Here is a 22,127-nt window from a genome sequence, read left to right as displayed (position 1 = left end):
AAAGAGCGCGGCGCGCGTGCGCGAAGGGCGGGCGGGGGGAGGGGCGAGGCCGCGGCGGCTCACGACGCCTGCGCAGGCGACCGGATCGTGCTTAATGCGCGTGCGCGAGAGGCCCCGGGGAAGGGGAGAGGCGGCAGCGCAGCAGCGCGCAGGCGCGCGGCGACAGAAGGCGCTTGCGCAGTCGGCTTTGTGTAGGGAAGCGGTGCGGATGGGGAAGGGGTGGGAATTAAGTGTTTACTTCTGCGCTGCGCGTGCGCGCCGCGGACGCCCCTTGGGTGTGCGCGTGCGCGTTCGCTGCGGTGCTGCCGGTGCGGCTGTCGCGCGAGTTCCCCTGGGCGCTGACCTGATTTGCTGCGGCGCGCTGAGGCGGCCCGGCGGGGAGGCTCAGAGGTTTGGGGTTCGGGGACTGCAGAGAAAGCCGTGGGCCGGCCTTCGCGTCCGTGCTCCCTGTTTCCCCAGCTCCCCCCTCCAAACGTCCGACAAAGGCAGAGGGGAATACCAGCAGTGTGCATAGCGATCGTGGTTAGATTTTATTGTCTTTTTCTTTTTTCCTCCCCACCCCTCCCCCCATTTTTTTTTTTTTTTTTTAACCCATCTTATCGTTATAATACAAAATATACAGACTGGAGATGCCAAGCGGGTTGTGGGTTACCATGCCCTGGGGCGGGGGTCACGCCATGCGACTGCAGCGTGAGGGAGGGATGGGGGAATGGAGAGATGGAGGGCCTCTGCGCCCAGCGGGACAGGAGGTGCTGGGGTTGGGGTTACCTGCCCTCCCGCCCAGGAACAGGGCTGTGAGATGAACAGTGTGGTGGACGGAGCTAAAAAACATCACGTCTGCACAAGCCAAGCCTGGAGCAGTGGGGGCTGCTCCACAGCTGAGGCTCAGGGCCCTGTGAGGGGGTCCGAACGGCTCTGATACCAGGGCTCAGCCTGGTGTGGTGCACAGCCTTGCTCACCTGTTCCCCATCAACCCCAGCCGCCGCTGCCCCTCTGGACACAGTGTTGGGAAAAGCTCGGCCAGGCTGTGGACTAGGACCTGAAGCCGGTGGGGCTGAGCAGGAGTTTGATGTGGAGACATTAGCCCCCAAACAGTACTCGGAAGGATATGTGGGTGGGACAGGAGTGCACACCCAGCTCCAGGCAGCTGTTGATGACAAACAGGGAGCCCGGCACCCTGAGTGAGCGAGGAGGGGGACAAGTGGTTCATGTCCCATGTAGGGGACGTGTCCCTAACATCAGGGCACAGGAGGAAGCTGAGGCGCTGATGCCTGCTGCGAGACTCTTAGTTCCTAGAAGTGTTGCTGGAGGGTCTGGGCTGGAGCCGGTGCTGCGGCTGCTGAGGGGGTCATGATGTGGGGGCACAGGGAAGGCCCTATGGCAGCCCAAGGCTGCGGCTTTCCCTCTAGGATCGGGTGCAAGAAGCCCACCCAGGCCAGATGCCCCATGCCAGCTGTGCCCACGCTTTGGTGGCACTTTTGTGTGGGGCCCCCAAGGAAAGCGGGGCTGGCCTCGGGGGAATGATACATCCAGGTGCTGACCATGTCTCTGTGTGGCAGCTGGCAGCAGGAAGGGCTGGAAGGAGAAGTTGAGAGAGGAGTGGGGTCTGAGCCCGATGTCAGAAGAGCTCAACTGGAGACAGCTAAATGACGTTGTCGAAGAGCTGCATGGACCTCATGATGTTCTCATCCTGCAGGGAGGAGGAGGGTTTGGGCACAGAGCAGCTCTCTGGGCTGCTCCCCCAAAGTGGGTGTCACCCCATGGATCTTGTCCAGCTGCTTTGACACACAGGACAGGAGCTCTGGGGCTTACATGGGCCGTGCTGGGATGCACTGTTCCCCACCCACACAGGGATGATGGCATGAACATGGCTCCTAGTGCAGAGCCCCAGCAATGCTGCACTGAGCCCTGTGGCCTTACCTTCTGGCAGGACTCCAGGAACTCCTCGATTGTGACCACACCATCTTTGTTTCGGTCCATTTTCTAGAGACAAGCACAGCATGGAGGGCACTGCAGGGATGGGGACAGTCCAGCACCCCCAGCCCAGGTTCCATGGCGGCTGGATGCAAAGCAGAGCACCCACTGCCAGAACCTTTACAGAGAGCACTTCGGGCTTGAAAACCTCCCTGTCCCAGGCAAGCTGCTCACTGGAACCCTGCTTTGTCCCCAGCATAGGGTGTTTTCTGCATGCAGGGTCCCTACTGATGTGCCCAGCTCACCTGGAAGAAATTCTCCACATGCTCCCGGGGTGCTTCCTCCCGCATGGCCGGGTAGGTGTACTTGCCCATCATGTCGTAGATGGATTTCATGATGTCCAGCATTTCCTGGAGGAAGGCAGTGTTGCAATGTGGAGAAGCTCTGCCTCCATCTGGTTCTCATTGCAAATGTTCATTATGCCCCCAAAGAACCCATTAAATTCTCAAGGAAATGCCCTGAGCCCTGCCCTCATCCCCACTGGGTGCAGAGCTGCTTCAGCCTGGACCCCTCTCTCACCTCTTTGGTGATGCAGCCGTCTTTGTTCAGGTCATAGAGATTGAAGGCCCAGTTCAGGCGGTCATCGATGGTACCTCGCAGGATGATGGACAGCCCAGACACAAAGTCCTGCAAAGCAGGTGGTCACCCTTTGGAATGACAGCCCCACAGAGATGCCACGAGTCTTTTCCCTCAACCAGAAACTACAGAACTCTTTCTGTTGTTGCTTTGTACTGTTTTTCCCACTAACAAAGTCCTTCAGTAGCTGCCCATGGCAGTCCCAGCCCACGGCACACAAACAGAGAGCCCCTGGCAAAGCCTGGCCCCCTCCTTGGCTCACCTCAAAGCTGACAGAGCCATCGTGGTCAGTGTCGAAGGCATTGAAAAGGAAGGTGGCATACGTGCTGGAGTCTGGAGGAGGCAAACAGTGAGAGAGAAGACAGCCCCACATGGGACACCAGGGATGGGGACCCACACTCACCTCCTTGTGGGAAGAACTGCGAGTAGATCTGCTTGAAGTTTTCTTCATTAACGATGCCACTTGGGCACTCCTGCCAGGGCAAATGGAAGCGTCACACCATCAGCGTGGGGAATGGTGTGATGCTCAGGGCTCTCTGCCCCTAAATCCCAGGATTGGGGCACCCCCCAAAGCTTCAGGGGAAACCGCATCCCCACTGCTGCCATCTGTAGCCATTCAGAGTGTGACAACAGGACGCAAAAGTATCCCCAAGGGTTGCATGGCTGCAGAGAAGGAGTGAGGGCTACTCACGTTCTTGAAGCCCCGGTACAGGACCTGCAGCTCTTTGCGGGTGAACTTGGTCTGCTCCTGGAGCTGCTCCAGCCCCTCGGGGCGGTGGCAGACGGTGGAGAGCTCAAACTCATCCTCGACACTGTCTGCAAGGAAGTTGGGGGAGGAGAGGGCAGTTGAAGCCGTGCTGTCCTGCCCAGCCCTGCAGTGCTAGGGGCAGGAGGTGTACTTCACACTGCACACTTCCACTCAGGACAGCAGGCTTCTGGGGTGTCCCGCTCAGCTGCAGCCAGGTGTATGCCAGGAGGGAATGCAGGCCTGCCTGCTCTTCCCTAGCATGATCATCTGCCCCATAGAGCCGAGACCCTGGATGCCTGAAGGTCTGTGCTGCGCGGAGGCTTGTCTCTAGCAGGAGATCTCCCCCCCTTTCTGCCCCCAGCTCCAAACATCCCCTCCTGCCTTGTCTAGCTCCCATCCTGTCTGCTGTGCCCCATCTTCAGCTATGGTTTCTCCCCATTCCTACAGTGACCAGAGCCCCCACTACAACCCTGAGAGGCCCTGGATCCCCAGACTCTGCCCCCTCATACTCACCTCTTCTCTTGGGGGGACTCAGCTTATGCCGTGGAACAGGGAACATTCCCATTCGGGGTCTCCCAAAGGGCCAAGCATGACCCAGGGCAGGCTGGGGGCTCTGTCTCTACTCATCCCCCTCCCTCCCCTTCACATCTCTGACACAAAGCTTCCAGCAGCATCCTCCAGCCAGGGTGTGGTTCTACTGCCCCCAGCCAGGTCCAGCCACCACCGTGCATCCCATCAGAGCCTCTCCAATGTGCTGGAGGGGGTAAAACAGACCGGGAGCAGGCGAGGAGGGAGGTGGGTGCAGAGACCATCGGATCGGACCCTCAGGGGCAGGACTGATCCTGACCCCCCCCATGCTGCAGGGCAGGGGGGACGGCAGCCAGCAGCACTGCTGTGGACACACACACACAAAGGCAAGAAGAAGCACTTGCTTTCGCTGAGCGAGGGGATGGATTTGGGCCGGCAGCAGGGCAGCAGTTTGAGGAATCGCTGCTTCAGCGCTTTTTTAGTTTGGCCCGGCGGGTTGCCTGGAAGAAAGAAGGAGTCACCAAGCAGAAGAAGAGTTAACAGAGCAGCGGGCCCCGGATGCAGGGTGTCAGGCATGGGGTGAGTGGGACCAGTGCATGCAGATGGGGACGGAGCAGGGAGGCAATGCCCAGCCCAAATCTTTCAGCCTTTCTGCTCCATCCCAGGACAAACCCGGCCCAGTTGCTTCCCTCATTGAAAGGGAGTGATAGAAAGGTGGCCCTGACCCATGGCCAGCATGTCTGGACACCCATCAGAGCACAGCAGTGTGCGGTGGAGCCCGGCAGCCAAGGAGATGGCAGGGCTGGCCTCTGCCCTTTAGCCCCAAAGCCAAATGCCTGCTCCATGGGGAACTCCCTCCAAGTGGGGCTGTACAGGATGAAGTCCAGGATGGGACTGCATCCCCCAGGGCACTACGTCCTACCCAGGGGCACGGGGCCGGGTTTAATCCTGCTGGCCCATAGGGCTGAACACGAAGCATGCCCCCAGCTCAGCCATGCAGCCCTTCTGCTGCATGCATCCCCACCCCAGTGCAGCCAAGCCCAGGGCCCTGGGTGAGGACAGCCAGGAAGGAATGGAGTGCAGGGCCTTTGCCTCTTCCAGGAGTCATCCCCTGCTTCAACCTGGTCACTGCCATTGCTTCCACGTCCCCCTGCTCTTCACCCCCTTCCCCAGTCCTTAGACTTTATCCCACTGTTGGCCATGACCCATCTCTCCTAACCTAGTGCTGCTCCTTGGCCACATACCTGCTCCCCCCTTTCCCAGGGCCTCACAGACTGCCCCAAGCTGGCAAGCAGCACAGGGTGAGCAGCATAGGTGGGGAGGAGGAGGAGGAGGAGAGGAATGCCATGCTGGGCTCCAGCCCCCAAAGGCAGGCAGGCAATAGGACAAAAGGTGCAAAGTCCCTTTGAATACACACCAGTGGGTGGCCCTATTGCTTTCAGGTAGTGGAGAATAGTTCTAAGAGGTCGGTGGCCCCCAATGGGATGTCACACAAAGCCACTCAGAGAAGGCGAGTGTGTGCCTAGGGAGACGCATCCTCAGCAGGGATGCTGCAAGCATGGTTTTACCCAGCTATTTTACAGGGCTGCTATTTGCATTGGGACATGGCACCTTCCAGCCTGCCCAGGATGCTCTGCATCCAGCCCCATCCCCAACAGCATCACACTGTGGGACCAGCCCTAGGAGCAGGAGCAGTCCTGGGGACAGGGCAGGCAGTGACACAGCACTGGCGGTGGGACCACGGGAGGGATGGGGCAGGGGGAACCACCAAGCCAGAGAGATGCAACAGAGAAAAAACCGTGGTTGGACTCACAGGGGCAGCAGGTATAGGCACGTGCAGTAGGTCAGGTCGGGTGCAAGTTACACTTTAGTTTGTTATAAAGAAGGAAAAAGAAAAAAAAAAAATAACACAGGCGTTTTCTTAAGGAGGAAACCGAACAGGGCGCAATTCTGGGGGACCCAGGGTGGGAGGGAGAGGGTTCAGCACATGCAGTTTAACAACAGGAGAGGGAGACTGGGGCTGGCGCTTTGCTGTCCTGGCTTTGGCACACCCAAGGGCTCTGCTGGGGATGGCACAGTGTCCCCTTGTCTCCAGCATCCACCCTGGATGTGATAGGGTCAAAAAACAGCTCAAGGGCATCCTCACGCACAAGCAGCCCCTGGGCACAGTTCCCTGCTCTCTGCCACCGATTGCCTCACTGTTATCTGCATGCCCTCCATCACATTCCTCATCCTGCCCAGTGGAATGAGACCTGCAACCTCTTCATCTCACAGCATCCTCAGTGATGGCTATGATGGGTACAGAGGGAAATTCACAAACTCAAAGCACACTGCATAGAGTCTGCCAACAACCTTCACCCCAGGTGGAACTGCTGGTAGCACGGATCAAGATGGCAGCCAAAGGGAACAAGCAGCAACACTGTGCCTCTCTGCACTCCAACATCTCCAGGCATAAGCAACAGGTCCTGCATCCCCTGCCCCAGCTTATTTTGGGTCCAGACCCAGCTATTCTCCCCACCCTAATGCTCTCAGCCATCCCAACTTTCAGTAATGCAGCACCACAACACCCCACATCCCAATGACTCAGGTATCCCCCATTCCAGCATCCCTGATACCCCTACATCCCAATGCCTCTCCCCACTCTAGTATTGTAACAATCCCCAATAACTCACACGCCAGCACCCAAATCCCTCACTTCCTGAGCTCCTTACATCCTGGTGCCCTCAGACACCCGCATACCCTCCCCATGCCCCAAAACACATTCTCCTCAGCACGCTGAGAGCACCCTGCAGCTCCTGCATACTGCACACACTGCCCTGACACAGGAGGCGGGGACCAACTTTTACACTGCACCCCTACCCCGTTGTAAACCCACTCCATCGCATCCCCACCCCACTGCAACCCCATCACAGTTTTGGTTCCACCTCCCCCAGTCAGGTGGATAATGCCCAAGACATGGAGCAGCTTGAAGCTGAAGCAGAGCAGCAGGATAATGCCTACTGTTTTCAGCTCCTGCAGATCCCAGAGTGCAGCAGGGAATGACATCCCTCAGCTGCAGTGCCTGACCCAGCAAGGCAGGAGAGAGGAGAGTGTGGGATGCAACAGTTTGGGGTCCCCTCATTGGGCACATCAGTGACAGGAGGCAACAGCCCAGCCAGAGGGAGTTGGGAGGGGAGCAGTGTGAGAAGTGATTAATGTGAAGCCAGAGGGAGAAGAGATTCAACAAGCTAATTATGTCTGGCTGGGCTGAGCGGGATGTGACGCTATGCCAAGTCATAGGGGTGCACACCACGGTCCTCGGGGCTGCTCAGTGCTGGGAGTTAGAGGCAATGGGGTCAGGATGCAAGGCCAGGTCCTGCCCTCTGCCTCCTCCTCACCCCGCAGGGATGCTCACCCCACTGGGAGGTGCCTCCCAGCCCCACATCCCAGGCAGCACCCACCCACCACACCCTAGGAGCTCACCAAGATGATCCCTTCCACCCACCCCGCAGATGGGACATGGCACTCACTATCCCATCACTCAGAGTCTGCAGCTCCATCTCATATTCATCCACTCGGTTACATGGGCGGCTCTCTTGGCTCTCTATCTGCCTGCCCAGCCCTGCTCCCAGCCGGAGCCAATTTCTCCTCAATTAATTATTGATACTGCACTTCAGCAGCCAAAAACAACAGTTTTTTTCTTCTCCTGTCCCCTCCCGAGGACTTGGCCACGGCAGGCTCTTGGCAGGGGTTGGTGATGGGCACAGGTCAGGCGGTGGCACAGGGCACAGCGGGGTGACAGCACTTGGCAGTGATTAACTGGCTGGAAAATGACACCAGGTGTAGAGTCACCCCTGAGATGACACCAGCATGGCCACACGGATGGGACAGGGGGGACTGGCTGTGGCTTCAGCACCGTGTGTGGGGGAAGTGCAGCCGCCTTGGTGGCTCTGGAGTGACATCCATTAGCAGACCCAAACCATTAGTGTATGGTTTCAGGCTCTTTGCAGTCCATGGGCTGTCATTGCGTGCAGCTGGTAAACAACAGGCAGGCAGGGCACTAGACACTTCCCCATCCTCAACACCACCTGGGGCCATTCTCAGTAGGCAAAGCATCCTATCTGCCACCTCCAGAGCCCAGGGGGTGACAAAGCCTCTGAGAGACACAGGCAGCACTCAGGGCATGGTACCAGGACCCAGACTCTCCAGCCAGGTGTTTCCCCCTCCTCCACTCACCCCTGTGGGGATGGGAGCTGATGCAGGGCACCTGGTCCCACTCCTGTCTCTAGAGCTGAGGCAAATCCCTATGCTTCTCAGTGTCCCTAGCCAAGGGGACATGCAGGTCCCGGAGTGGTGACATGGATAGAGAAGGGTAGCCCATCCAAGCTTCATGGTGGTGATACCATGAGATTAAGGACTACATGGACTACTACTGTTGTCCCTCTGAATGTGTGGGCACAGGACCTCCATCCCCACTGCTACAGACTCTCTTGCTGGGGACAAGAACTGTGCCCCTGGGGACAGGGCTCAGCCAAGGGCTGGCTCTTGCCGTGTGCTGTGCCTCCCAGTAGGGTTGGCACCGACAGGCTCCCCTCTGCTTCCCCCTCCTCACTGCAGCTTGGAGCCAGCACACCGCAGTGCCACTGACTTTGGTACAGGGCTTAGGGCAACAAAAGCAGGGGGACAGGGGTATCCAGAGTCTGCATCAGCTCTAGGACGCACTGGAACTGTGGTCCAGGCAAAGTGCCCATCACGTCCTGATGGTGTACCCACAGCATCCTTCGGGTGGGTGGGCTGCATGCTGCCATTCCCTGCCCCCAGAGCACCCCAGAGCCCCCAGCACACCCCAATCTCACACAGACACCCCATTATCCCTGTGCCACACTGGGGTCCCACCCCCTCCCCACATCCCTGGCCACCAGAACTCTACATGGAGCAGGCAGGACACCCTATCCCCATGTTCACCCCTACCAGCTGCAGACAGACACCATGTCCCAGAACCCTAAAAGCATCCGTGGGGGCAGCTCTGGGGCTCCCTACACAGCCGTGACCCTGGTGAGGTGGGAACCCACCAGATGGCCCCCTCCCACTCCAGTTACCTTCCAAGGACACGGGCTCGAAGAGGCCGAACTGCTCCAGTACCTTGACGAAGAGAACCAAGACCACCAGCACCGCAACCATCTCCAGGCCTTCCAGGTTCATGATGGGGGTGTCTCATGGCCCCCTACTCACCTTGAGCCTTCTCACCCCAACACCACAGCTGCTGGGCTATGCAGCCCCAAGGACCCCTGATGTCCCCAAGGATGTCAGCTGTCCCTCTGCTATTTGGGGCCACGTGAGAGTGAGGGGTGAGCGTGGGGCTGTCGCAGGAGCCAGTAGCCAACAGCCCCGGCAAAGAAGGGCTGTGCCTGTGAGTAAGAGCAGAGCAAGGCCACGCGGGGGGGAGGGGGGGGGGGGGCCGGGCAGGGGGGAGGCAGGAGGCATGCACTCCCATTCCAATGACACCACTGCCATCGATTTGCTTAATGCAGTTGCTAAGGAAACAGGCCGCAAATTATTGAAAGGCACTTGGCTCCCAGGGGGGGACACGACAGGGACAGGACACTGGGCACTGGCAACACATCCTGGACGTGGATGACTCAGACTTGTCCTCTGCACCCCATATACATACCCACCCCACAGGGACCCACCTGGCTCAGAACACCAAGGGGTGCCTAAAGGTCCCCATAGCCCAGTGGGTACAGTCTGGAATTGCGACCGGGTGTCACCAGGGCCATGGAGCAGGTCCAGCTGCTGAACTGTGGGACCAGCATCCTTAAAGCACGGGGTGGTGGGGGTGTACCCCAAACAGGGAGCCCGGGGGACCCAGCCAAGGTCAGGCAGCAGCAGGCATGCGGGCACCTCCAGCAAGCAGCCTGCGCAGCCGCCAGGGCTATATTTGGCTCCATGCATTTTTTACAGCATCCCAGCCCTTGCTCCAAGGGTGTCCCGGTCCCACGTGGGGGGGACTGAGCGAGAGCACTACCAGCATCAGTGCAGGGAATGGGGCTGCCCCCATGCTGCAGGGCCAGGTGGGGTGGCAATGCTCAGGCTACAAAGCAGCCCCTGCCTAACTGTTGGGTCCCTGCTGATGGGCCAGGGCACAAAGCCCATGGGGGAAACACATCACTGGAGGAAGGCACATCACACTGTGTGGGACCTGCTGGAGGAAAGGGCTGGTGAAGGTGCTGATGGCTCCCAGTGGGGCCACCCCACACCAAACCCGCAGGCCCCATTCCCAGCTGCAGGTTACTCCCCGGCAGGTGGCCTAGTGCCTACTGGCAGCACGGCAGGGTCACCAGGCGGCCCTGTGCTCAGCATCTTCTCCAGCCAAAAGATGCTAGCAAGGCATCAGGAGAGGCTCCGGGAGAGTGATGGAAGCCCTCCCTGGGGAAACATCCATTGGGCTGGAAGTTTGCGGGGCTGTTTCCTTTTCTTGGAAAGCAGCGAGTTTCTAGGCACTGAGACTGGAAGCAATGGGGCTGACCCTCAATCTTGCTCCTGCCCTGAGTGACTCCTTTGGGGACAAGGTGACACCAGCCTGTTACACGCTGAAAGTAAGTTTCCCCCAAAGCCAACTGCTCTTGCTGAGCCTATCCTCTCCCCAGCCTGAATGCTCCCACAGCTGAGGGCTGTCCCATGTGCTACCAGACTATTTCAGCAACCTAATTCTGTCCAAAAACAGCCCAAGCACCCCCAGAGGGGCCCCTCCAGCTAAAACGTGTCCCAGCAAGAAGGGCCGGCTCTCTGCAATGCTCCTTCAGCTGCAGCTGCCCTGAGAATGGAAGGGATGCATGGGATGACCCAGAGTTAGACCTGCAGCCTGCAAGAGGGAGGTCCAGATCCCACACACATCACCAGAAGTGGGGCAGAGCCCACTGAGAAGCATCACTGCCAGCATATGACTGCATCACAGGAAGAGCCCACAGGCCCTGTACAGGCAGAGGTTGCACGGGTGGATGGAGAAACACATGCCCTGGGGTCTGCATGGCCCTGGACACAATGATCATCAGAGCTGCTCCAAGGTGCTGGAGGGAGCAAAACAGCTCGGGAGGGACCGAGAGCCCCAAAACGCTGTCTCCACTGGGGCACCCCACCAGTTACTCCAGAGACAGAATAGGAAATGCTGGGAATGTTCTTGCTTCTGAAGCGGGCACTGCTGCGGCTGTCACCACTTTCCCGGCACAGCAGCACCAGGGGGGACAGAAGGGAGACCTGGGGTGAACGAGGTGCCCAGAGAGATGCCCTCAGGCACCCAGTGCCTAGGCCACCCCACCAAATGGCCTGCAGAGAGGGTGGCATCGCTCCATCCCCCCACATCCCCAGCCCCATACCTTCGATGCCGCTGATGATTTTGAAGCAACGGGTGGTGAACCAATAGGAGATGAGGAGGAGGATGGCAATCAGGGAGGCATAGAGCAGGCTGTCGTTGTGCAGGGATGTCCTCTCCATGGCTCCATCCCCAAACCAACCCCACCGCTATCTGGGGCAGCCCTGCTCCAGCAGCCCCACCACAGAGCCGGCCACAGCGGGCAGGGAGGTGGGAGCCGGGCGGGCGGGCAGGTAATTGGGAGCGGCGTGTGAGAGCCAGGCTCCCAAACCAATTACCTTAATTGTGCTCAGGCAGCACATGGCAAACAGTTAAAAATAACCCTGCTGGCCCCGGGGGGATCCTGGCACCATCAGGCAGAACACAAAGCAGGGGGCTGAGCATGGGTATGGCTTGCTACGCATGTGGCATCACCTTCAGGCTGCTCTGAGTCTGCCAGCTCCCAATGAACCCAGCACCATAGGCCAAGGCAGGGCTCAGGTCCTGGGCAAGGGGACGTGGCCATCCAGAGCAGAGCAAGAAGCATAGGGTGAGGGGGTGCAGCAGGCTCTGGCTGTCCCCTAGGATACACCATGGGACCAGTTGGGAGCACAGCTGATGACATCTGCCCAGGGTGCTGCTGAGTGCCCTGGGGGCCCAGCCTGATGGATAGGAGCCTCTCTTTTTTTTTATTTTTTTATTTTTTTTTGGTTCTCGGGGCCATCATCCATTAGGGAGTGTTAAATTTAGGTTACAGCCGATCCCTTATTACCTCGCTGCTAATCAGAGCGCGAGCAGATTATTAATAAGCACATTAAAATATTGGCGAAATGCTATTTTTGGGGAGGTGAAGTCACAGTTTTAATCTGGTTAATTGATTGAGTCATTTCTCTTTTCCTTCCATTGGTGACCTGTCCTTGGTGAGCTCCCCAGGGCACCCACCCCAGAGGGTGCCCACTCAGGGGTCTCTGTGCCCGGGCACATGATGCTCCCCACATTCCATACACTGTGCTGAGGGGCTCATTCCACAAAAAGGGGCCAATGGGGGCACGGAAGCTGCAGGACACAGCATCCATATGCCACATGGACCAAAGTGGTAGCTGGGGAGGAGAGAATGACACAAGGGGCAGAAGGCTGTGCCAACTCCGTATCCCAGCCCCAAGTCTTCAGGAGGCAGAGACATGCCCAGCTCTGTGTTTCCCATCACTTTGTCTGTTTCCCAGCACAGGATTCCAAATATCACAGCCACTCTGCATGGCCAAACAAACCCTGGGGCTGCTTGGCATCATGTGGGTGGGACACCCACTATAGACCAGCCCAGCAGGGCAGCAGAATGAGGACCTGGAGGACATCCTTGCAGGCTGTGGGACTATGAGATCTGCTCCCTATCCTGCCGCACCACCTGCAGCTCTGCCCTTACACCCCAATCAGCTGACTCACCCCCACTCATCCTCCACCCTGTGGAGCTGATGGAGATATGGACATGCCCAGTGGTGCCCAAGAGTCCCAAGGGCGACAAAGGGCCCATGCCCTTTTGCCATGGTGGCCTGTGGGGCTGGGAAGCGTTGGGGAACGCTTCCCTCATCGTGAGGCATGGGGCCACGTGGACAAGGGGTGGCACAGCTTGCAGGCAACACATTTCTTCCGTGTCCCTACAGCCATGCCATCGGCCCCAAGGCTGCACAGAAGGTACCCCCACATTCCCTGTGCCCTACATGAGGAGGCAACAGAGCCAATATGGTTTTCCAGGCAGGCTGGGTCCCAATGAAGGCGGCGCTTTGCCAGCTCGCGGTGAGTGCCAGACCCACTGCAAGCAGTGACGTGGCTGTGCTGGCCCAGCAAGGCTTCCCCACAGTCCCAGCGTGGCACGTTCCTCCCCACGCTTCCTGGCTCCCCAGCATGGGTCTCAGTGCCATGCTGGGGATTTGCCACCACCCCATGGCCCCAGCACATGGCTACATCCCTGTGATGCACTTGCAGCAGTCAGGAGGTGGCCACTGGCCCCCATCCAGATGTGGGGTGGGAAGTGGGTCTCTGCCCTATGAGCATCTTCAGCCCTTCATACACAACCCTTCTTCCCGGGGCTGGATCTCTAAGCACTACTCAACATCCCTGCCCCAAATAACTCCGCCGACCACTTCACAGAGACCCCCCCACCCAGCACAGCCCAACAACCCCAGGGCAGCACCTACCTTGAGAGAGGGTCCCGGTGACAAACTGGTAGAAGAAGCGGATCACCCGGCCCAGCTGCCTCTTGCAGCGCTGCTGGCAGTGGCTCATGGCTCTGGCTCACAGCACCGGGGAGGGACCCAGGCACAAAGCCGGCACAAAGCCCCCAGCTCCCCTGTGCGTTGCCCAGGGCAGGACAGAGCCTTCGTCTCCTGCAGCGAGCCTGCGGGCATCGGCGGCAGGAAAAGCCCTATGGGGAAGGCAGTGCAGCGCGGCAGCCTCCGGGCCCGGCTTGCAGGCAGGCAGGCAGGCAGACAGGCGGGAAGTTTGGCGCTGGGATGATCCCGGGAGGAGCGGCTGTGAGCCGAGCTGCCACCTCTCTCCAGGCTCAGGGGGACCGAAGCTCACCACTCGCTGCAGGGCACTCAGTGAGATGCCCAGGTGACCCCCCCGTGCCGTGCCAACCCGCTGCCCGCTCCGTGCAGCGAAGCACAGAGTGCTGCTGAGGGGTGCCGGGGGTCAGGGAGCCCAGCAGTGCCAGCCAGCTCGCCAGGACAGCTGGGTGGATGCAGAGCCCTGGGTTGCCCCTGGCTGCCGGTCCGCCCCTTGGCACCAGCTCGACCCGGCACTTCACGCCCCAGCTGGCTGGGAACCAGAGGCAGGTTGGTATGGCAACCCGCAGACTCCACAGGTCCCACTGACCAATGAGGCACTGCTGCATCCCAGAGCTGCCTCTCTCCAGGAGCAGGGAAGGATGCTCCTTTCTGAAGGGAGCTGACACGAAAAGCACTGTGCATCCTCCAGTCCTGCTATCCAGTGCTGGGAGCATTCTGCATCTCCCAGCATCAACCAGCCGGTGCTATGAGCGTCCTGTATCCCCAGGTACCAGCTGTCTGACACCACGAGCATCCTGCATCTCCCAGCATCCATTACCCAGCACCATGAGCATCCTGCATCCCAGGTACCAGCTGTCCAGTGCTGTGAGCATCCTGCATCCCCGGTACCAGCAGTCCGATACCACGAGCATCCTTCATCCCTGCGTACCATCTGTCCAGTGCTGTGAGCATCCTTCATCCCTGGGTACCGCCTCCATATAGGGGAGGAGATGAGGCTGGGTGTAAGGATGGGAAGAAGAGGAGCTGTGCTCCCGGACCGCCCGGACTCAGAGCTGCTCGCTCAGCTCATCCTGGCAGTGCGCCGCTGATGTGTCAGAGCCAGGAAAAGTCAGGCGTGTGGCGGCAGTGGGATTTCCCAGCTCCCAGAGCCAGAGATGCAGACTGGCAATCACCTCCCTTTCTGAGTCCCATTTTCCCAGCTGCAGTTCCTTCTTCACATCACATCTACCTCATACACCGGCAGGATCTCTGCTCTACATCCATCCAGGCTCTATTATCTCTTAAGCTTCATCTCTTATTAATGGGGGAGGAAGTGAAGAAAAAGGGACCTGATGGAAATGATGGCTCTGGCTCCCCTGGGGATGGGAAAGGATGTGTGGGTGTGCTCCAGCCAGGCACAGTCAGACCGCCCAGTGCCTTCAAATGTCCACACTAGCAGCCCCAGGAGAAGGAGCTGAGCTCCCCAGGTACTGATACTGGGTAACATCACCCCTGCTCCCCAAAATTAGGGCTACACCCTCTGAACCAAGCCCTCCTGCCTGTTAATGCCAGCGATGCCCCTGACAGGGGGGCAGCCCCAGCGGAGCCCCTTCCACATCATCCATCTGCACTGCTCAGTTCTCCTGGGTATCTCATCCCTGTGATACCGTGGCCAGCACAGCCATCAGCACCGGCCAGAAAGCAGCACTCAGAAACCACCCGGCACCACAATGCCATCGGTGTGACACCCCGGGGGGGCTCCAGGGAATGTCACACCATGCAGCGAGGAGACAGCTGCAAGGACTGAATGCAACACACCGATAGAACCTACCCCTACGGACCTGAGAGCTGCCAGCTCCCCTCCCATCACCACTGCACAGGGACAGATCGGGGGGTACCTGGGAGCCGCACTCCCGACATGGGCGCAAAGCACAGCCACGGAGCCTGTGGGACGGCAGAGAGGCGACAAACAGCCACAGGAGGGTGCCAGAGCCTACACGACAGCAGAGAGGTTGGCAGAGCCAACCCCCCATCAGCACCCACTGCTGGGAGTAAGTCCCCACCTGGCCCCAAAGCCACCTCACCGCAGGGCCGGCCAGAGGTGCCAGCACCACACCGCTGCGGCCCTGGCCAGGCAAGCAGGGTCCCGCAGAAAGAGAAACACAGCCACAATATGGGGACGCTCATCCCCTCCTGACAGGTTTTTCTGCTGGACATTTATCACCGGGGTCCTGACACCAGGGACACCTGCACATTGCCGAGCCCTGCACAGTGCCAAGTGCCGAGCCGTGTCACCGTGCCACTGCTGCTGCCTGACGCTAAGAGGAGCCCCCGTGCAGCTCAGCAGTGGCACAGCCACGGGGAGGTGAGCTGGGGACATGGCTCACTGAGAGGGCTGGTGGCACAGGGGACTGCGGGGGACACGTAGAGGTCTGTCGGAGCATGAATGTGGGCAAGGCAGTAGGTGCAAAGATGTGTGGGGGTGGTGAAAGCCTCTCGTGGCCATCACGCTCCTCTGCCTGAAGGGTCGGGGGCAGCACTGGAGGTGAGGGGACAGCAAGGTTCACTCCAAAATGGGGATGAGGGACAAGGAGGTGATGATCTGGGCCCTGCGAGCCCCTGATCCCCAACAGCATCACAATGCCATCAGTGTGCCCAGCTCTGCTGCCAGCCTGGGCACCCACAGCCTCCAGGGCCCAGAGAAATGCCAATAAGATGATGCTGGAGAAAATAAATAAGGCAGCTAATGAGGTAATTTGCATAGCTATTAGCAGGCAGGATTTGCTGCGGATCTGACATGGGATGCACTGTCACAGTGAAGCCCTGAGGGCTCTGTGGGTTCTCAGAGAGAAAAGTGCACAGCCCAACCACTGCGTGGGGCACCAATAGCACCCAGTGCCACCTGCCCACCTTGGGCTGGAGGTGCCATGGGCCGGGAGGAAGGCTCACAGTGGGGCAGGCACCCCAGTGCCCACAGGACACGGGTGCAACATGCCACATCCCCAAGTCCCCGGCAGCTGAGCTGCCTCCGCCCTGGCCTTCCAGCCTCCAGGTTACACCAAGGCACCAACTCCTCCCAGGCTGTGTTTTTAAGTCAGTTCTGCTAAATATTTCAGGGATTTACACAGAAAAGCTCTCTGTGCTCGGCAGCACGTCAGCCCCGTTGGCACCACGCGGGTGTGAATAATGCATGGCACTGGAGAGGAAGGGATGGGGTGGGCACACTCCGGGGGGATGCACCCTGAGACCCTCCAAGAAGCACAGCTGTGTGTGAGCACGGCTCACAGAGGGCCATCTCCTCTCCCTAGATTACAGCAGTGGGGTCAGCAGCCTTTTGCTCCTCAGATGCCCACAAGCTGCATGCCGTGAGGAAGGGCCGCTGGGAAAGCCACCAGCACTACCAGCAAGGTCACCAGGAGGGCCACCAGCAAGGCCACATGCTTGGCTGTTGTCTCAAGCCCCACGGAGGCCCCCAGCACCTGCCTTTGTAAAGTGACATTTTGGGGACACGAAAGCTATTTTGGACTGTTTCAGGAGCTGTGCTACCATGTCTTTATCTGTTCCACTGGAGAAGGAGAGTGCTCCTTGCTCCAAGGGCCCCTTGGAGACTCATTTCTGACCTGGGAGGGGGAGTCAGGAGCTCACCAACCCACAGAGCAGACCCCAATAGGAAAAGAATGCACCTGCAGTTACTCAAAATAAATACAAAATAATCAGAAATAATCGAGAATAATCAAATATCACCCCTGCACCTGAGCTCACGGGAGGACTTTCGGATCTAATTAGCAGCAGACTTGTACCACCACTGTCTGGGCTCCGGGGATGGCTCATCAGGGTTCCCATGGAGTGAGAGGTGGGCCATAATTAACCAGGTTCACCCACAAACCCTGTGCTGTGCCACTGGGGGAGCACCGGTGAGCCCAAACGAGATGCCCCCAGGCTTTGATGTGCCTCCCAGCACTACCCAGCCCCTCACTAATAGCCCCTCACTTCCCCACAATTATTTAATTAAGCAGTGATAAAAGAGAAGTGGTATTACCAGAGCACGGCAGCGGGCTGTAATTACGGCAGGGTGGGCTGGTAAAGCAAGCAGCACTGAGGGAAAGGAGCTGCAGCTCAAGGTCCCCACGCCCCCTGGGCAGCTCCCCTTGGGGTCTGCATGGGCTGCTCTCGGTATGAAGCACCATCACCTCCCTGTTCCATCCCTGTAGGGCTCAGCATCGGGTACCACCACTTCCACTGATGGCACTTGCTGGGAAACCATGGGATGTTGCCGTGTTCTGTGCAGCCCCCAGCCTCAGCCGTGTCCCTTCCCATCACTAAATCCTGCCCAATGCAGGTTCCCCCTGTCTGATTGCAGCATCTTTACACCAGCGCCCGGCCGAGTGTTGGGACAGGAGGATGGCAGTGCCAGGCAGTGGCTGTGGGAGCAGTGAGGGCCGGACCCCATAGCTGTGCCTCAGCCCACACAGGGATGTTGTAGGCCCGCAACCCCACACAGCCCTTTCTGGAGCAGCAGACCTGAGGTTGTGAAAGTCCCTTCCATCACACCCTGCCAAGCTCCAAGAGATGGGGAGAACCTGTTGGGGATGGAGGGCGTCGCTGCTGGAGCCCCTCCAGACCCCAGAGTGCCGGCGTCACCCCGAGAGCAGTGCTCACCTTCGTCCTCCGAGTTACACAACAAATGATTCCTCGCACGTTAATGACTTTGCGGCAAAGGGGGAAGTGACAGGAAGGATTCCCGGAGCCGGGAGTGAATCAGGGCCGAGGAGGTGCTCAGGTCAGCACCTGTGCCGCTGAGCCAGGAGGGAGATGGAGGCTGGGGGGGAAAGGAGACCTTGAGGGATACGTCGGCACCAGCAGGAGGAAGGCAGGGCTGGGGGATTACCGCCTCTAAACCCATCTGGGGGCTGTCTGTAAACAATGCCGTTTTTTAAAACCCAATCTAGGAAGAAGCAATTATCCAGACGGGCCAGGATTGCGGTCCCTCCCCTCGCTCATCCTCCCGATCCCGCTAGAGAGGGGAGGGATTCTCACCCGCCCCACGGCCGAGCCCCACAGCGGGGTGCTGGGGCAGCAGCTCACCCACGGCGCCCCGCACAGCGGAGATCCGCCCCGCTGGGGGCTCATTCATCTGCAAAGCGATTATTGCCCGGGGCCGGGATCCACGCCGGCGGCGGGAGAGCGATTTGCCGGCAGATGGATTTGTCATCTCCCGAGCACAGCAATTTGGCTTAAATGAAACCAAACCACTTCTCCTAATGAAAACACCACTAATGAGCCGAGCCAGCAAGGGAGGGGCAGCTCCGTTAGTGGGGCCTTGGGGCTCCTGGGCTCCTGGTGCTCGACCCGAAGGGCAAAGGCTGTACCCCACACGGACCCGGCGCAGTCTCATCACCCCAAACCAGAGATGCGATGCCCCAGGAGCGAACTCCCCACACGTGCATCCCCAGCCACGTGCAGCGGGATCTGTGCACCTTGGCCAAAGTTGTGCCGAGCCATCAATTATGCACTGGTGCCTGCAGAAATCCGACGGAGCAAACCGACTCCATGCCCAGCCATCCCACGCCGCCATTCCCACGGCCCCGACCTGCAAATCCCAGCCCGCAGCGCACCCCCTCCCCCACCCCCATCGCTTGGCCCTACAGAGCCGCAAACAAGCCAGGAGAGCAAAGGGCCGAGGCGAGGAGCAAACAGAAGGAGGGAGGCAGCAGACAGACGAGGCAGTCAGGCAACACTCCCATCCATCGCCCCGCGAAGGTGCAGCATCCGCCGAGGGTGGGCGCGTTGGCACAGGGGGGCCCCCCGGGATCCCCTGCCCCAGTGAGAGCATTTCCACACCACTCCCCACCCCAAGGGGCGATTTCCCACGGGGGAGCTGGGACAGCCCGGCTTCCAGCCCCGCCTCACGGCCGGGCAGGGCGACAGGAGCAGGGTGGGCATAAGGGGTGGCAGCAGCGGTGGGGGAAGCAGAGGGTGGGCAGCGGGCTGGGACCTCTGGACAGGGCGCTGGGGAGAGGGCTGTGAGCCTCAGGGTGTCTGTGTGCTGGCATGTGGCAGGCAGGGAGCTGTGCACAGCAGGGCTATCACTGTCCCCATCCCTGTGACGCACCCCAGAGCACAGCATGCAGCTCTGTCCTGCAGCTGCGTGGCCCTACACACTCACTGCTATTGGGGATCTCATCTCGTGGGGTGCTGCAAGAAGAGCTGTGGGGTCCCCAACTCCCCACTGGGGAAAGCAGAAGGACCCCAAAGCTCTGCTGATGATCTTTATAGCAGTTGTTCACCCCCTGCTAACACTGCGGCTGCCTTTGGGGTGGAGCAAAGAATTCACTCGGGGCCCTGCAATGAGACGGGAGGGAGAAAGCAGGGGGAAAACGACTGCCCTAAAAGCAAATCCTCACCCCTAAAGGCAAATCCCTCACCCTACAAACAGCAGCCGGAGAGTCTGACCCACTGCAGGCAGCCCTATGTTGGCCCCATGCCTGCACCTGCTGGTCCCATTGGTGACGTGGGGCCAATGTCCCTGCTTCCCCAGGAACCCCTGTGCTGTGGGGCCCCGTACCTCCATTCCTGAGGGCAGAGTGGCACTCGGGTCCTGCTTCTCCCACGCTGAGGGCCATGTCCCTGGACATGGGCTGCACTCACACTAATCACCCGTGTCATTAGCGGGCCAGAGGAATCATGTAATTTATGGACGGCTTTTATTTCTCACTAGCGTCATCTCCCTGTCCCCAAAATGGACCCTTTTAATTTCCTGGTGGCATTTCTCCCCTCTGCCTGCTGCTGCCCACGTCACACCCGTAGCCACGTGCAGCCCCTTCTTCTCTCATGGGCTGCTCGCAGCCTTCCTGTGCTCACAGATCGCATCCTGGCCTCCCTCCTCCTGTTTTTGGCAGGGGAGGGATGATGGAGACCAACCAAGGGACGATCACTGGGGACGTGCCATCGCCTGACATCAGACAACCTCAGGTCACATCTCACACTGTGGATGTCCCCAGGCCATGCTGCAGCAGGATGCTTATCCCCAAATGAGCTACGGAACGTGGGGTGAGGGTCCCCTCGATGGGTCAGGGGACACAAAGGCCACTCTGCCAGCATGCTTTGCTACAGCCCTGCATTCCTGGGGGATCCAGCAGGCGGTGGCCATGCTGGGATGTGGGCTGGCTGCTGCAGGGGCTCCCAGAGACCCCGTCCCCGGGTCTGTGCCGCGTGCTGTGCTTGGATTCAAAGCCCGACCCTGAAAGGTCTCAGCCTGGGAGAACCTGGCATTTATTTTTAACCTCGCTTTGATTTAAATCCATATGGACGTGTTAAAGTTACCGGAGAAACCAAAAGTTGTGTGTGGGTTCCAAGTTCCTACACAGCTCAAAAATATCTCCCTGCAGCACGGTGGTGCAGGCAGCCGGCAGGGCATCCCTGCGTGGGGCTGCTTATGGGGTGAGGGTCCTGTCCTGCCCAGACACCCCCTTGGGGCTCCTGAAATCCCTTCTGGAACACGTCTGTAGGAGCATCACGGGGCTGGGGGCTGCCTGGTGTCCCATTGCATGGAATCCGGAGTGGCTCAGCTTTATCACAGCCCTAGAAGGTGGGAGCCCCACTGCCCAGCTGCTGACATCCTGCGAGGGGATAGGATCTGGCCAGATCCACGGCGAGCAAGTGAGGAAGGAGCAGGGCACGAGGTGTGATGGGGGGAAAACGGGTTGGGACTGGGAAGACCGGCAATTCCCTGCTGGGGGTGAGGATGGAGCGAGATGGCACCGGGTTGCAGATGGGATATATGTGGCTTCTCTGCACTATAATCGTCCCAACGCTGGGGTAGGGCTGCTGCGCCCCAGGGAGCACTTAAGAGGGGAGGAGATCCGGAGCTTCGGGTGCCGCTGGGTGGCCGGGCTCCCAGGGGACCCCGCTGCCGGGGGGCTGCCGCGAAACCCCGCTGTCCTGAGCGGCGATGCGGGAGGCGGGCTGAGGGGCGGCCGGCAGGGACTCAAACGCCCCAGCGCCCGCGGGGAGTATGAGGGTTGTTTCCCACTGGGCTGCCAACCTCCCCGGGGAGCGGTGCCCCCCTGGGGCCGGAGCTGCCGCTACGCTCCGGCGCTCCGCGGGCGAAGCGGGGCGGCGGGGGCCGGGGCCGGGGCTGGAAGCGGGCCGGGGCCGGGGCCGGGGGGGCGGCGATCCCGAGCGGCTGCTGCACCTTCCGCGGGGGCGGCACTCACCCGTCAGCTGGTCGTAGGAGCCGTCCAGGTCGCGGGAGTCGGACAGGCTCTCCTTCCTGCCTTTGCTCCGCATCTTCTCCGCGGCGGGGAGGGGGGAACCGCGACGGGGCGCACGGGCTCCGCCGCCGGGCAGGGGGGGCCCGCGGCCGCCGCCTCCCCCCGCCCCGCGCGGCTGCGGGAAGGGGGCAGCGGTGCCGGAGCTCGGCTCGGCTCTTCTCGCAGGAGCGCGCCGCCGCTGCTACCGCCGCCGCCGCCGGGGCTGGGCACGGCCGCCCCCTCCCTCCCGTCCTTCCCCGCCTCCTCTCCCCGGAGCCGCCGGCCCGGCCCCGCCGTCGCGGGGAAACTGAGGCAGGGGAAGGGAGGGCTGCGGGAGGAGCCGCTGCGCTGAGGGTATTCGGGAGACCCCGGGGTCGGGGTCTGCACGGGGATGGGGATGGAGCGGCGGGGGGAGCGCAGAGCCCTGCACGCCGCTGTGGGCACTCCCGGCCCCCTCC

The 22,127-nt window shown here is 60.1% G+C and overlaps 1 protein-coding gene across 3 annotated transcripts; it reads right to left on the bottom strand.

Moving 5' to 3' along the window:
* Positions 1–565: 565 nt before the first annotated feature.
* Positions 566–21,741, bottom strand: KCNIP2 (potassium voltage-gated channel interacting protein 2). 3 transcript variants are annotated; one of them, XM_042863380.1, is made up of 8 exons: positions 21,634–21,741; positions 3,242–3,366; positions 2,954–3,023; positions 2,813–2,883; positions 2,494–2,601; positions 2,220–2,324; positions 1,921–1,983; positions 566–1,575 (listed from the first exon to the last, which is right to left on the bottom strand). In XM_042863380.1, exons 1-8 carry the CDS (start codon positions 21,704–21,706, stop codon positions 1,207–1,209), a joined length of 984 nt encoding a protein of 327 aa, XP_042719314.1. In that variant the 5' UTR covers positions 21,707–21,741; the 3' UTR covers positions 566–1,206. The 3 variants fall into 3 exon arrangements, with proteins under 3 accessions (XP_042719314.1, XP_042719315.1, XP_042719316.1); XM_042863381.1 differs by having other exon boundaries at positions 1,487–1,690; XM_042863382.1 differs by lacking the exon at positions 21,634–21,741 and adding an exon at positions 6,751–7,172 and having other exon boundaries at positions 1,487–1,690.
* Between the last annotated feature and the right edge of the window lie 386 nt (positions 21,742–22,127).

This window comes from Lagopus leucura, unplaced genomic scaffold, assembly GCF_019238085.1.
Source record: "Lagopus leucura isolate 7727_CA_CO unplaced genomic scaffold, USGS_WTPT01 Super-Scaffold_739, whole genome shotgun sequence".
In the NCBI taxonomy this organism is placed as follows: Eukaryota; Metazoa; Chordata; class Aves; order Galliformes; family Phasianidae; genus Lagopus; species Lagopus leucura.
Note: the sequence above shows the minus strand (reverse complement) of the source record. Positions and strands in the feature narration are given on the sequence as shown.